The sequence below is a fragment of the Symphalangus syndactylus genome, chromosome 7 (genome assembly GCF_028878055.3).
Source record: "Symphalangus syndactylus isolate Jambi chromosome 7, NHGRI_mSymSyn1-v2.1_pri, whole genome shotgun sequence".
Classification (NCBI taxonomy): Eukaryota; Metazoa; Chordata; class Mammalia; order Primates; family Hylobatidae; genus Symphalangus; species Symphalangus syndactylus.
The window spans coordinates 84,796,555-84,811,498 of record NC_072429.2 but is presented as its reverse complement, the minus strand read 5'-3'; the positions used below and the strand labels follow the sequence as shown (position 1 = coordinate 84,811,498).

The 14,944-nt window shown below is 39.1% G+C and overlaps 1 protein-coding gene across 1 annotated transcript in view; it reads right to left on the bottom strand.

Annotated features, from left to right (window-relative positions):
- Window positions 1-582: 582 nt before the first annotated feature.
- Window positions 583-14,944, bottom strand: part of ATP6V0D2 (ATPase H+ transporting V0 subunit d2) — a 56,939-nt gene continuing 42,577 nt past the window's right edge. The window contains exons 5-9 of the mRNA XM_055284843.2: window positions 13,315-13,394; window positions 11,867-11,944; window positions 4,503-4,679; window positions 3,253-3,327; window positions 583-1,988 (exon numbers count right to left, since the gene is read on the bottom strand). Of these exons, the coding sequence (XP_055140818.1) occupies window positions 1,827-1,988; window positions 3,253-3,327; window positions 4,503-4,679; window positions 11,867-11,944; window positions 13,315-13,394 (572 nt within the window). The 3' untranslated portion in view covers window positions 583-1,826. The remainder of the gene's footprint in view (window positions 1,989-3,252; window positions 3,328-4,502; window positions 4,680-11,866; window positions 11,945-13,314; window positions 13,395-14,944) is intronic.

Sequence of the window (14,944 nt, the reverse complement as noted above, 5' to 3'; positions counted from 1 at the left end):
CTTAAAAAAGAAAAAAAAATTAGCCAGTTGTGGTGGCACACACCTCTAGTTCCAGCTACTTGGGAGGCTGAGAGGCAGGAGGATCACTTGAGTCTGGGAGGTGGAGGCTCCAGTGAGCTGTGATCCCACCACTGCATTCCAGCCTGGGTGATGGAGCAAGACCTTGTTTCAACAACAACAAAAAAGTTCCTATCACTAAAATTACTAAAATATTTAACTAAAAAAGCTGGATTTTTGCAGAAAATTTGATTTACTCCTTGGTCTATGCATCTAATTCTAGATATCAGTATTTGTATACTCTGTAAATATTCTGATTTGAAGAATTTTCAAATATATATGGGTTTATTTTTTAAAACATGGCAAATATAGATTTTACATTTAGGAGTATCTTTTATATTTAAAGGAAGGACTTGAGCAGTGCTTTGTTGCCTTTTTTTTCCTGTTATCTCTGTGCACCATTTCTACTGAGATTTTAATAGAGAATCCACATCCTGCAAATTGAACCTGCGATTTTTGAATGAGTAAACTACAATTAAGGAGGTCATTTTCTTCTCATGTAAAGAAGGAAGAAACCACAAGAAAGAGAGATATACCTTTTATTTAAAGAAAGGTGTGAAAAGCAAATTTATTAACAAATTTAACACTGCTTGCATCTAGAAGATAGGATTTGGAATTGTGTTGCTTTCTCAAGCTGATTAGATCAAAGTATATTAGAAAACAAAAACAAAATAAGGGGCCAGGTGTAGTGGCTGAATAAGGGGCCTGTAATCCCAGCACTTTGGGAGGCTGAGGCTGGTGGATCATGAGGTCAGGAGTTCAAGATCAGCCTGGCCAAGATGGTGAAACCCTGGCTCTACTAAAAATACAAAAATTAACTGGGTGTGGTGGTGGGTGCTTGTAATCCCAGCTACTCGGGAGGCTGAGGCAGAGAATTGCTTGAATCTGGGAGGCGGAGGTTGCAGTGAGCCAAGATCGTGCCACTGCACTCCAGCCTAGGCGACAGAGCGAGACTCCGTCTCAAAAAAAAAAAAAAAAAAAGCAAAACAAAACCAAAAACACATTTTCCAATTGTGAACCATGTTGACTACATACAGCTTTGGATTTCTGTGAATCTAGGCAGGAACAGACAGTTAAAATGTAAATGAAGCCCAGCACAGTGGCTCATGCATGTAATCCCAACACTTTGGGAGGCCAAGGGGGATCGTGGATCCCTTGAGCCGAGGAATTCGACACCAGCCTGGATAATATGTTCAAACCCTGTCTCTACAAAAAATACAAAACTTAGCCTTGTGTGGGGGTGTGCACTTGTAGTCCCAGCTACTTTGGAGGCTGAGAGCTGGGAGGATCACTTGAGCCTGGGAAGTCGAGGCTGCAGTGAGCTGTGATCACACCACTGCACTGTAGCCTAGGTGACAGAGTGAGACCCTGTCTAGAAAAAAATTTAAAAGAGAAAAAGTAAAGGAAACATTCAGTATTTGGACCTGTAGAGAAGCATGGAAAAGCAAGAATAAAATACTTTTATTAGGTCCAACTTTTAACATGATCAAACAAGAATAAGAAAAATACCATAGAGTTAATTAAAAGTAACCCGTAAGGCCCAGTGAAGAATGAGACAGACATGTGGAAACAAGATCTAATACCACTGAAAACAAGGAAATGCTTTGTTTCAGGGCTGGTTTACTGTGTTTCCATGGATTTGCAACTCATGAAGATATAGTGTGGCATACTTTTGTGTAGTCTAGATAATATAACATAATTTCTTCTATTTTCTTCAGTAACTTCCTTTTAACATTTATAATTTTCTGCATTTGAGAACCTCACTTGGGTTATAAAATTGGAATGTAACTGTTGATTTTAGTTCGATGCCTCTGTGAAATACATTCTGCTATCCATACAATATTTCTAATTTCCTGTTCCTTCAGCTTTACATATGCATAAAACACACCGTAGTGGAACTGTCTGTTGAATGCCAGCACATTCATTTGTACCTGAGGAAAGAAAAAAAGTAACACAGATCACCAACTTATTTGGAACATTATGGAATAATATTAAGCTACTGACTGGCTTGTACTTGTGCATTGCTTATTTGTGTTTCAACAGGCAATCTCTAAATTGGGCCAAATAGAGGAGTATGGTGACAACTCAGAAAGTTCTAAAGGGAGAGTGTCACTCTGCAGATAAATGTAGACACGGAAGTTATTAAAGTAAGTTTGTAGAATCACAAGAAAACCTCCAAATTGAAATAGGAATGCTTTCACACTGTTAGTGGGAGTGTAAATCAGTTCAACCATTGTGGAAGATAGTGTGGCAATTCTTCAAGGATCTAGAACCAGAAATAACATTTGACCCAGCAATCCCATTACTGGGTATATACCCAAAGGAATATAAATCATTCTACTATAAAGACACCTGCACACATATGTTTATTGCAGCACTGTTCCCAATAGCAAAGACTTGGAACCAACCCAAATGCCCATCAATGATAGACTGGATAAAGAAAATGTGGCACGTATATACCATGGAATACTATGCAGCCATAAAACAGGATGAGTTCATGTCCTTTGCAGGGACATGGATAAAGCTGGAGACCATCATTCTCAGCAAACTAACACAGGAACAGAAAAACCAAACACCACATGTTCTCACTCATAAGGGGGAGCTGAACAATGAGAACATATGAGCACAGGGAAGGGAACATCACACACTGGGGCCTGTCAGTGGAGGGCATAGGGGAGGGAGAGCATTAGGAGAAATACCTAATGTAGATGATGGGTCGAGGGGTGCAGCAAACCACCATGGCACATGTACACCTACATAACAAAACCTGCACATTCTGCACATGTGTCTCAGAACTTAAAGTATAATACAATTTTTTTAAAAAAAGAAACATTATCTCATATGATTAACCAAAATTTTACACTAAAATTTGTAGCATTTGTAATAATGTTCTTCAGCAAATTCCATGAGGAATGGAATGTACTTCCATTGCTTCTCACAGTTTTTAAGTAAACTCTTTCAGAAGGGTAAAAACAAAAAGAAAAGAAAAGCTCCAAACTTTAGCAGCACTGTTAGCACAAACATTCCTAGGTCTGTGTGTAACTTTGTAGTAATAATACACCACTGACTATCAAGCTATGAATGTGCCTAATCAATTGGCATGATCAGCTGTAAAAAGAAAACCCAAAGTAAGAAAACATATAAAATCCACAGTAAGAGAAAAATAAGCTAATAGTATTTCCACTTATGTCATACCTCACGCTCGTAAAACACGTCCTCCAATGTCTTTCCCCCACTGCCACCTACAGCTTCAAATAAAGGTTTGTATACCTTAAAAACAAAGACATTAATTTTAAAGACATTTTCATTTCTTATAAATGTATATAAATACATTTTTCCTAGCATTATAGAAATTGTGTACCTATTTAAAAAAAAATACCAGGAGGACTGAATGTTTTTTATAGGATTTTGGCCTCCCAAAGAAACAATAAAAAAATCCAAATAACAAGAGTGTGGATGAAATTCTAGCCTACTGGCTTGTTCAGGGCTACAAGGCAATTCAACTCTCAGTATACAGTGTTTGAGCTCATTTTCTCACTCGGGGTCTTCGGGCTAGCTAGGTACATTATAGAAGCTCAGTGAATGTTCATGATTTGATCAGTATGGGTTCATAGGTTCTTTGAGATGAAAATTGATAAAATTCACATGTAATTTCCAGTGTGGAAGGGGTGGAATTTGGGAGAAATTCAAATTTTAATATTGTGCTAAAGAGTCTCACGCAATTACATATGAGATGTCACAAGGTTTACGCATTTGCTGACTTTCATCTTTCCTGGAGTGCTTCAGAAATCCGCAGGAAAAAATGAGTGTCATTCTAGCCCTGGAAAAGTTACCTGGAGGTTACTTAACTGTGTGCAAGTCAGAGGGAATGGAAACTGAGCCGAGGTGTACAACCTCAAGCTGAGGAGCTTCAGGTGCTTCAAGAGCAATAGGATGCTGGAGTGGGGGAAGGACACAAGCAGCTATGTTTCCTCTCCTGATTTCTGGTCACTCAGCAAGGTGAGTGGAAAAACTAATACATCCATATTCTTCATTGCAGTCCACCTAGACTTTCTGTGCCTAACCTTGTTTCCCTAGTGGGTACCTGAAAGGGCTGCTGGGTTAGACTATTTTACATAACGTTGATATGAGCTCACATTTCCAGAACACTGAACCAGTCTCCTGGGGGAACTTGCTTTATCAAACACTTCAAAAGGAGTGCTCAGATGACCATTCCTTGGAGATTTAAACAAGTACTTGCTTGGCAGGAACTTTAAAAATTAGCAGCTTGGACTAGAAACAACGTGTTTCTTAGGGAGAGATTGCTTCAGCAAGAAACACTGCTTGCTACCTTACAAATATTATTACTTCTTTTGAGTATAAGTGGAAATTTGATGTGTGAGCTTCTAAAGCACGTGGAAATGAAGGAACACAAGGGACTTAGGGAAGCCAGTGTCATCACATACTCCGTAATGATCCGCTACGTTCTTCATCTGGTCAAAGTCTTCTGCTTGAGCCAACAGCCGCAACCCCTCAGGATAGAGTTTGCCGAAGGTTGGATAGAGGGTCTCTCGATCTTCTTTGCTCAATTCAGTGCCAAAGGAGTTAAGAGTAATGATAAAAGCACGTCTGTCGGCCTCAAACTGGATTTGCAAGACAAAACCAGTAAAATCTAATAAACTGCTAAATGCTATAAAGAGACTCTTAAGTACACACATTCATTTCTGAAATGATTCGCTTTCCTTTCTGGATCTATATCTAATTATACTCCAGACACGTGTTATTAGTGTTCCCTTAGTCTTTTCTTGTAATGGAGAAACTCTGCTTGCCAGAGAAGGATCACACAGCACCAATGATGACCTATGACTCCTGAAACCCTAGTGAGCTTTATTTCCCGGGCACCCTAGGATGAATTCCTCATGTGTCTCTGTCACATTAGGCCACTAGCATCACAAGTGTCTCTTCTATAAAAAGGAGAATAATACCTATTTCTTAGGGTCCATTCAGGGACAGAACCAGGTAACATAAGTGGAAGTCTTAGCTGATGTTTGGAACAAAAAATGCATGCCATACGTGTTAATATCCCTTCCTAGTTGTCAATGTCAGCATAACTTTTTACATAATGAAATGTTGTGCTACCTACCATTTGTTTACACTTTCATGGCTTTGGTTTTCTTTGTTAGTGTCCTAGGTGAGGTATCAGTAAATCTAAGACTGTAGCTAACAACTATGTGGATTGGGGCAAGTCATCTTTCTCACAAGAAGTTTTCTTCTTTGTAAGATGCTGGAGTGTGGCTACATGATCTTCAAGGTAGGTCAACACATACTCACGGCCTGTCTTCTCTGTGCTGAACACCACTAGGCACCTGGGCTCGCATCCCTTCATCATTCCTGTTTCATCTGACCACTGAAGTCTTTCTTGAAATTTTGTTTCTATTCCTTTGAGCTCCATGTTTCTACTGTCTCTTGGTTCTCCTCCTACCGACTCTGGCCATTCCATCTCAGTCTCTCCTTTAGGGGCTCCTCTGCCTATTGTGGGGGCTTGCCATGGTTTTCTTGGGCTACGCAGCTCTTCTCTAGGTACTCCAAATGCCCAGTACTTACCACTTCATTTTGAAATCTGTGCCTGCATTTCTCCCCACTACACTCTAAAATCTTTGAAGAACCATGTCTTTCTTGTTCATTGTTCTTTTTTTTTTTTTTTTTCCTTTGGAGATTGGGTCTCACTCTGTCATCCAGGCTGGAGTGCAGTGGTGGGGTCAGGACTCACTGTAGCCTCAACCTCCCACCTCAGCCTCCCAAGTGGCAGGGACTACAGGCACGTGACACCATGCCCAGGTAATTTTTCTTGTAGAGATGGGATTTCGCCATAATGCCCAGGCTGGTCTTGAACTTCTAGGCTCAAGAAAGCCTCTGTCCTGGGCCTTCTAAGGGTTAGGATTACAGGCATGAGCCACCATGCCCAGCCTTTAGTTCATTTTTGAATAGCCAGTGCCTGACACATAAGAAAGTCTTAAGTACTTACTGAATCCAACAGAGTGATGTGTGATCCTACTACTTTGAAATTCTCCAACATTCTCTATAATGTTGCTATTCAAAGCAATATTTTATGGCTCAGTAGCTTTGATGTCACCCGGAAACTCATTAGAAGTGCAGAGTCTCAGGCCACCGTCCAGCCCTACTCAACCAGAATCTGCATTTTCATAGGATTCCCAGGATATCTGTATGCAAGTGAAAGCTGAAAAGAATTGCTGTATGCTATCCTCTAATCAGCTTTTGACTGGTTAACCGATAACAAAACCCAACTTGCAACAGATTTCACTGGAAATCTTATGTAAGAACAGGTGTTTTCTCTCAGGAGAGTGAGCGTTAGTTCCATCTGATCCTTTTGATTGCTCTCATGGAGATTATGGGTGAGCTGAAAAGTAGGGAGTGGATTTATTTGGAAGCAAGGGCATCTATCTCTGGCTACTGAATATAACCAGTTCTGTCAGTAATTTTAGACCCTCTGGGGATAAGAGAAGAAATGCAAGAAGAAGATTTCATGGCAATAAGAAAACTTAAAACAAAAATTAGGGCAGCTAGAGCAACAATGGAGGTAATTGTCACAGATGTTCTTTAATGTGCTCTCTGATTCTAAAATGTTATGATCTTACGAAGAGAATTAGGGCAACCTAGGCAGCATTTCAGACATGCAAACAGCAGAGTCAGGCCAGAAGAGGGAGCTGCAGGAGATAAAGCAGGATGATTTGGAGGAATTGTCATGGCTCAATCATTGGGAAAGCAGTTGCAGAAGGATAGCTGGCTGGGGAGAGAATATGAATATAAGAAGAAAGGGCTTTGGCTGATACAGTAGGTTATGTGAGCCCTCCATCTTCTCGCTACCTCCTTGTCCTTGTTACCACTTCTTCCCTTAGCCTACCATGCATGTGCTCTGTTCCATAACTCTGCATGCTGAAATCCTCCCTGCGTTCGCGTCCCATCAAATGTCATCTTTTTCATAACAAGCCCTTCCATTTCTTCTCTAATTGGATATGATTCCCTTTGAACCCTGATTACATTCCATTTTCCTTTTATCATAACTGACTATATATCTACCTTACTCTTCTAGTCTAGAGGCTCTTTTGGGTAAGTGTGTGTATTATCCTATGAGTGAAAACACCCAACGTTTTAGAATTGGAAAAGGACTGTTCTTTGACCATCCCTAAGCAGAGTTTGACACGCATTTGATTAGAGGAGACTGAATGGGCTGGTGTTAGTGTGACTTAGCTCCTGTTTCTTGCAGAGAGTTGGCACGCTGTGTGGGATGGTGTATGTTGGCAGTCCTGTGCCTTTCCTTTTACTCTTCCCTATAAAAACTTACTCATGTTAAAACTAGACCCTATTTTTTTTGTTATTTCAAGAGATAGCAATGAACTGTTTACTTGCTCAAAATCACTATCAGTTGCACATCATAAACTCAGACTGATGGGTCACACATTCTCTCCAGTTCCTCATGGGAAGAAGGGCACACCTGGCAGGAGGCAGTGGGCGGAGATGTCAGTGGCAATGGAAAAGAATGAAGTGAACTGGAATGGAGCCCAGGCTTATCGGCACATGCATTGACCAGTAGAGATCAAACAAACATATCTTATGCTTGTTTTTCACTGCCCTATTAACCATAAGATTGAAGTGTAGGAGTAAAAGGCAAATATTATACTACAGTGCATTTGCCTTGAACATAAGTCAATTTCTTTTTTTTCATATAAAGTTATAATCTTGTAATTAGGTCAAATTTTCACATGTAAGCTGAGGTTAATGGTCTCTTCTACCATATTAAGTCTCTTGAAGTCTCCAGCCAAATAAGAGTATTTGAGAATATACATGGAACTTATAAACAGTAAGTGCTTTATAGTTACAAAAATAAAAGGGAGGTAATTACATGATCGAAAGTATTTATGTAAAGCTGACAAACACCCTTTGATCATATAATTATAAATGTTATAATTTCATGCCCTGTGTAGCTGATATTTCTATATAAATAAAAATTGTTCAATGGAATTTTATTTTTATTTTTTAGAGACAGAATCTCACTCTGTCACCCAGACTGGAGTGAGGTGGCTTATGGCTCACTGTAACCTGGAACTTCTGGGCTGAGGCGATCTTCCCACCTCAGCCTCCTGAGTAGCCAGGACTATAGGTGTGTTCTACCACGTCTGGTTAATTTCTGTATTTTTTGTAGAGGCAGGATTTTGCTATGTTGCCCAGGCTGGTCTCAAACTCCTGGCTTTAAGTGATTCTTCTGCGTAGGTCTCCCAAAGTGCTGGGATTACAGGCATAAACTACCATGCCTAGCTGGATTATTTTTAATGCTGTTTGAAACAAACAGACAAACAAACAAACAAACAAACACTAATCTAATCTGATACCATGAAGATTGGAAAAGTTCAAAGAGAACACTGGGCATATCGTAGTTTGATCACATCATTCCAGTGATAAGCATTTTTCTGATACTATCCTTTTTTTACATTACCGAGGATTACAAAGCCATAATTCTTACCTATTTCTTACCTATTCAAAGACATAATTCTTACCTTACCTATTTACCGATTTTTATAGTACACCATATGATCTTGCTGATGAATTAGCACTTATGTTTATATAAAAGAATTGTGAATGGTGAATTTAATGCAGAGGCACTATGGCAGAGTGGATAAGCACATAAGTACCAGAGCCAACTGCCTGCATTCCAATCCTGACTTACTAGCTGTGAGACATCAGAGCCAACTGCCTGCATTCCAATCCTGACTTACTAGCTGTGAGACGTCAGGTAAGTTATTAGCCTTCTCTGTGCCTCAGTTGCTCCTTCTGAAAAATAGATACTAGACTACCTATTCTGTGTGGTTTTGAAGTCTAAGTGAATTCATGTATATAAAGCACTCAAGATAGCATCTAACACGTAGTAAGTGTTAGCTATTAATAGTGCTATTGTATACCTTTGATAAGGTTATGAGTCTTGATATAACTTTTATTTCACATATTTCATGGGTATAAAGTATGAAAACCATTTCTAAACCACAAGAATTATGCTGAGTAGAAATTCTACTTCTGAGCCATAGATAATATGGATTCCTATAGTGTGGCTAGTAGTTGAATTTGTGAAAAGAAAAGATAGGGCTTCATACGGTCACTAGTTAATCATATTGCATGATCAGCATGACTGAGAGACTATTTTTCATTCTGTCATTTACTATGCCTCAAAATGTTATTTATTTATTCGATATCCACTTTCTGTATAATATAGACAAGGACAAAAATATTTTTTGGAGATCTTTAATGATAAGATTTTCACTTCACAACTATTTAGGCTTTATTTTAAGAATTTCAGGCTTGGACAACATAGACAGACCTTGTCTTTTCTTTTCTTTTATTTTTCCTTTCCTTCCTTCCTTCCTGCCTTCCTTTCTTCCTTCCTTCCTTCCTTCTTTCCTTCCTTCCTCTTCTTCCTCTTCTTTCTTTCTTTCTTTCTTTCTTTCTTTCTTTCTTTCTTTCTTTCTTTCTTTCTTTCTTTCTTCCTTTCCTTCCTTCCTTCCTTCCTTCCTTCCTTCCTTCCTTCCTTCCTTCCTTCCTTCCTTCTTTCTTTCTGATGGAGTCTCACTCTGTTGCCCAGCTGGAGAGCAGTGGCACAATCTTGGCTCACTGCAACCTCTGCCTCCCAGGTTCAACCTTCATGCCTCCTGTGCCTCAGCCTCGCAAGAAGCTGAGATTACAGATGTGCACCACCATATCCAGCTAATTTTTTTTTGTATCGTTAGTAGAGACAGGGTTTCACCATGTTGGCCAGGCTGGTCTCAAACTCCCAACCCCAGGTGCTCACCCACCTTGGCTTCCCAGAGTGCTGGGGTTATAGGTGTGAGCCACCATGCCCAGCCAAGACCTGGTCTTTTCAAACTTTTCAAAAAAATAAAAAACTTAGCTGGGCATGGTGGCATATTCATGTGGTTCCAGCTACTCAGGAGGCTGAGGTGGGAGGATCATTTGAGCCCAAGAGGTGGAGGCTGCAGTGAGCCATGATCATGCCACTGCACTCCTTCAGTTTAAGCAACAGAGTGAGACCCTGTCTCAAAAATCAAAACAAACAAACAAAATCTCAATAAGGAATAGCAAAATATCTTCAACTATAAAACTTTTTTGTTTCTTTTTTCTATATCACAAGTCATCAAGCAAGTAAAATTTTAATGATTAGATGTTTTGAGGGGAGCTAGTTTTATCATATGCGGTTTCAGAGCATTAGGTTGAAATATTTGCAAATGAAGTTAATTTTTTTTCTTTTTACCCAAAGGGTAATGCTTATTAGGCTTTTCTTGAAATCAGAATTCCACCCACCAGTGAAGTCACTGTACCAGCTAATGTAATGATGAAAAATACTCTTTAGATAAAATTTAGTTTCACAGGGCAAAGTAAGGGCTTATAAAAGCCCAGAGTGATATTTTTTTCTTTTTAAGTGAATTAGGAAATTATTTACTAGCAAGAGGAATGGATGTAAAATACTCAGTGCAAATTATGTGCAGGATGCCCCACAAATCCTTCTGATCTCTGCCCTGAATCTCCCATGCATTTGCAGGTCAACATTCTTATGCAAGAGGACTCCTAAGCATAGATGAAATCTGTGGTCCTTAAGAGGAATTAAGTTATAACATCAACTAGAGAGGTAGATACCAGTGGTGGTGTTTGACACATAGTTAAATGAGCTTACCAACTGTGAATCACATAACCAACGAGTCTTCCTGCCAAAAGCTGGAATGCTCATGGGTTGCTTGGGGCAGCCTTTATTTTAGGATTTATAAGGTACAATGTCCCTGTGGATGAAGCTATAGTGGACTTTTGGTGCCAAGTTGTGGGGGTTCCCAGCTGCCCAATGTTCCCTCACCGGAGGGAATTTGGGTGATTATTGAGTGTCTATAGTCCATCCGTTGCTCATAGTGTCAGAGGCATTTGAACGAGAGCAACTCCATCTTGAACAGGGGCTGGGTAAAATAAGGCTGAGATTACTGGGCTGCATTCCTAGATGGTTAGGCATTCTAAGTCACAGGATGAGATAGGAGGTTAGCACAAGATACAGGTCATAAACACTTTGCTGATAAAACAATTTGCAGTAAAGAAGCTGGCTAACCCCCACCAAAACCAAGATGGCGCTGAGAGTGACCGTGGTCATCCTCACAGCTACGATCCCACCAGCACCATGACAGTTTACAAATGCCATGGCAATGTCAGGAAGTTACCCTATGTGGTCTAAAAAGGGGAGACATGAATAATCCACCCCTTGTTCAGCATATAATCAAGAAATAACCATAAAAATAGGTAACCAGCAGCCCTCGGGGCTGCTCTGCCTGTGGAGTAGCCATGCTTTTACTCCTTTACTTTCTTAATAAACTTGCTTTCACTTTACTCTATGGACGCAAATTCTTTCTTGCTGAGATCCAAGAACCCTCTCTTGGGGTCTGGATTGGGATCCTTTTCCAGTAACAACAGTATACTAAATTTTTTATTGTTTACAATCTATTTTTTACATACTACATTAAAATGAATCATAACCAAATCTGTGTAAACATTATTATTTTCTAATTCCAAGCTAACTTTTCCATGTAGAAGAGTTCCATGTTCCAACTTAAGAGGTGGAAAATACAACTCTTAACCAAATATATCAAATCATATGTATAATAAAATGTACTGCTTGTCTTATTTCTAGATTAAAAAAACTTCAAAGATAAGGAAATATAAGTAAGGTTAAAACAATAAAAATATGTAAGCACCTTATTTAGCATAACAAAATTCAAGGACTCTTTCTTACCTCAAGAATGGGACACATAACTTCTGCTGTGACATCACCATGATTCTTACAGAATTTATAGAATGCCTCAAGGTAAGACTTAAAAAGAAAAAAGATCATAAAGTGATATAATGAATATATATATTCCTTTTGAAAATGTCTAGATCAGCTTTTCATGGTTTATTAAATGCTTTAATGGAAACTGAATTACATCTCCCACAGGAAGATATTTTATAATAAATTTGGTAGAAGCTTTCACATTGCAGCATGTTGCACAGTCTAAAAAAGAACTCCAGAAAAGGACAAAACTGCATTTATCATAACTTATAATTACTTAACAAGCACTTTTTTTGCATGGTTTTGGGTTATTTCATATGGTTAATTCTTGCTATTTTAACAAGAGTGCCAAGTTCTTTTCTGAGATCAGTGAATAATTTTAGATTCAGCCCTATGCTGACATTTGGTCTCTTGTAGAGGCACATTTGGGATGGCTTTGAGCATGGAGCTATATGGGAAAGGCTGTAGGGTCAGACTGCCTGGGTTTGGATTCCAACTCTAATACGTTTTAGCTAACTGACTTCTTCCAAAGAAACCTTGGCTCTTCAAGCCTCAGTTTTCTCCTCTGAGGAATGGAGATAGCATAAACATCATATTTTTGCCAGGTGGATTAGTGAGTTAAGGCCTATAAATTACTTAGAACGGTGCCTTCTGTTAGTTATATCTCAAAGATGCCTCCTCTAGGCCCATAAGTCACTTTACCAAAAGGAACACTGCCTGCAATACAATGCTTTTGAAAGGACCACATGTTTGAACACAGCATGCCATAAATACGGCATGGCTGTATATATTCAGTTACTGTGTGTGAGTGTCCAAAGAGGCTAAGGTTATTTGACTAAAAATGGACAGATTTTGCTCAGCCTAAAGTATATACAGCTACTCAAATGGTGGCAGCACAGTCCAGACAGACAGTCAGATTATGCAAAGTGGTACCTATGATGCAGTGTACACAAATTGTTCATTCTGGTATGCTGCACACAGTAGATTAAAATTGTGTGGGCAGATTAGCTGTGAGATTCAGGGATACTAACAGGATTGAAGACAGAGATGAACACTACATAACAGAAGGTTTACTATGTATGCTGGTTGCTTTAAATGGATTGATATTGTTCACCCCACTTATTCACCTACCATCATCCAAACACCTTTTATGTTCCAGGTACCATGCAAGGAGCTAGGAATATGGAAGAATAGGGCATGTTATTTCCTCTCAAATATCTTGCTGGCTAGGGGAAGCTGACATGCATGCATTTAACTAGAGGACAGGCCAGAACTATAAAAGCTATATTCCAAATATGCACAGTTTCATAATTGCAGAAGTTGGTTAATGAGTAAAGTAAGTTTTAATAGAGAACTCTAGTCACAATATATTGTGTAATCAAGAAAAACACAATATTTGGGAAAACAATTACCTTGTATAGTTTATTGCGTAGCAATTCAATATTCAGTTCATCTAGAGCATTTTCAGACATGCAATCTTGAAAGAATGGAGCTGAAAGCAGAAATTGCCATACCAAAAAATGAATCTTAAGCAAGATTATAAACTGTAGAAAATGTATCCTGAACATACCACCCTCTGCTCACTCCTGACAAGAACACTGCAGAGTTGCAATCCATACACTCCACTAAATAAGGCTAATAGTAATGAGGATGAAAGCAGTTATTACATTTTAAGCATTTATCATGTGTAAGCCCTAAACCAGGGGACCCCAACCCCCAGGCCACAGACCGACACCAGTCCGTGGCCTGTTAGGAACTGAGCCACACAGCTGAGGTGAACAGTGGGCCAGAGAGTGGCATCAACTGTAATTACAACCGCTCCCCACTGTTTGCATTACCACCTGAGCTCCCTCTCCTGTCAGATCAACGGCAGCATTAGGTTCTCATAGGAGAGCAAACCCTATTGTGAACTGTGCATCTGAGGGATCTAGGTTGCACGCTACTTATGAGAGTCCAATGCCTGATGATCTGTCACTGTCTCCCATCACCCACAGATGGGACTGTCTAGTTGCAGGAAAACAAGCTCTGGGCTCCCACTGGTTTTACATTATGGTGAGTTGTATCATTATTTCATTATATATTACAGTGTAATAATTATAGAAATAATGTGCACAATAAATGTAATGTGTTTGAATCATCCCGAAACCATCCCCTCTCTCCTGTTGTGGAAAAGTTGTCTTCCACGAAACCAGTCCCTGTTGCCCTAAAGGTTGGGGACTGCTGCCCTAAACCTCATTCACTACACTACACACTGAATATACTTTCACTTAATCTTCACAACTCCTTGGAGCTATTCACTTAAGGCTTTTTTTTAAAGTCCCCCCTCCTTCACTATCTAATAATAATATTTATTATTTGCAACTTTAGTATGTGCCAAGCATTGAGTTGTACTTAAAAGTGTGTTTTATTTTTAAAACTCTGTTATAAAAAGATACGATTATTTCCAAAATGAGGAAACTGGGGTGAATTGAATTGCTCCTAGTCACCTTGCTGGGACCGGGCAAAGCCTGGTTTCATGCTCATGGTTGTCTGATTGCAGTCTCAACCTCTCTCGACCAGCCTATGCTATCTCAGTATTGGGTGCTTAATGATGACACAAATATTTTTTTTTCCTTTTTAAAATATCTATCTCAAACAGCAACTATTTTGACAAATGATCAATAGTGAATTGCTGCTATCCAGATTTCCTGACAATATTAAATAATGATGCTTATACAATTATCTCTTTAGCATTTTGAATACTACAACTCTTGTTAGTGCCAAATTATAATGAAATTAACAATCATTTCATCTTTGCTTCTGATGACTTGACAGATACTCTTCAGCATCTCAGAAAAATGACATTTTTAAACTTCCCAAAAGAAAATGCTTCCTATATGCAACCTTATCTAGACAGAAATTTAAATGGAAGGACAAGAAACTAATTGTATAAAACCAAGCTAGAAAATTACATTTTTTTGGAAGAATGACAAGTTCTATTATTTATTTGCTATGACCTGGTATAAAGTGAAAGGTTTGAAGGTTGAGAGATGAGCTCCAGTT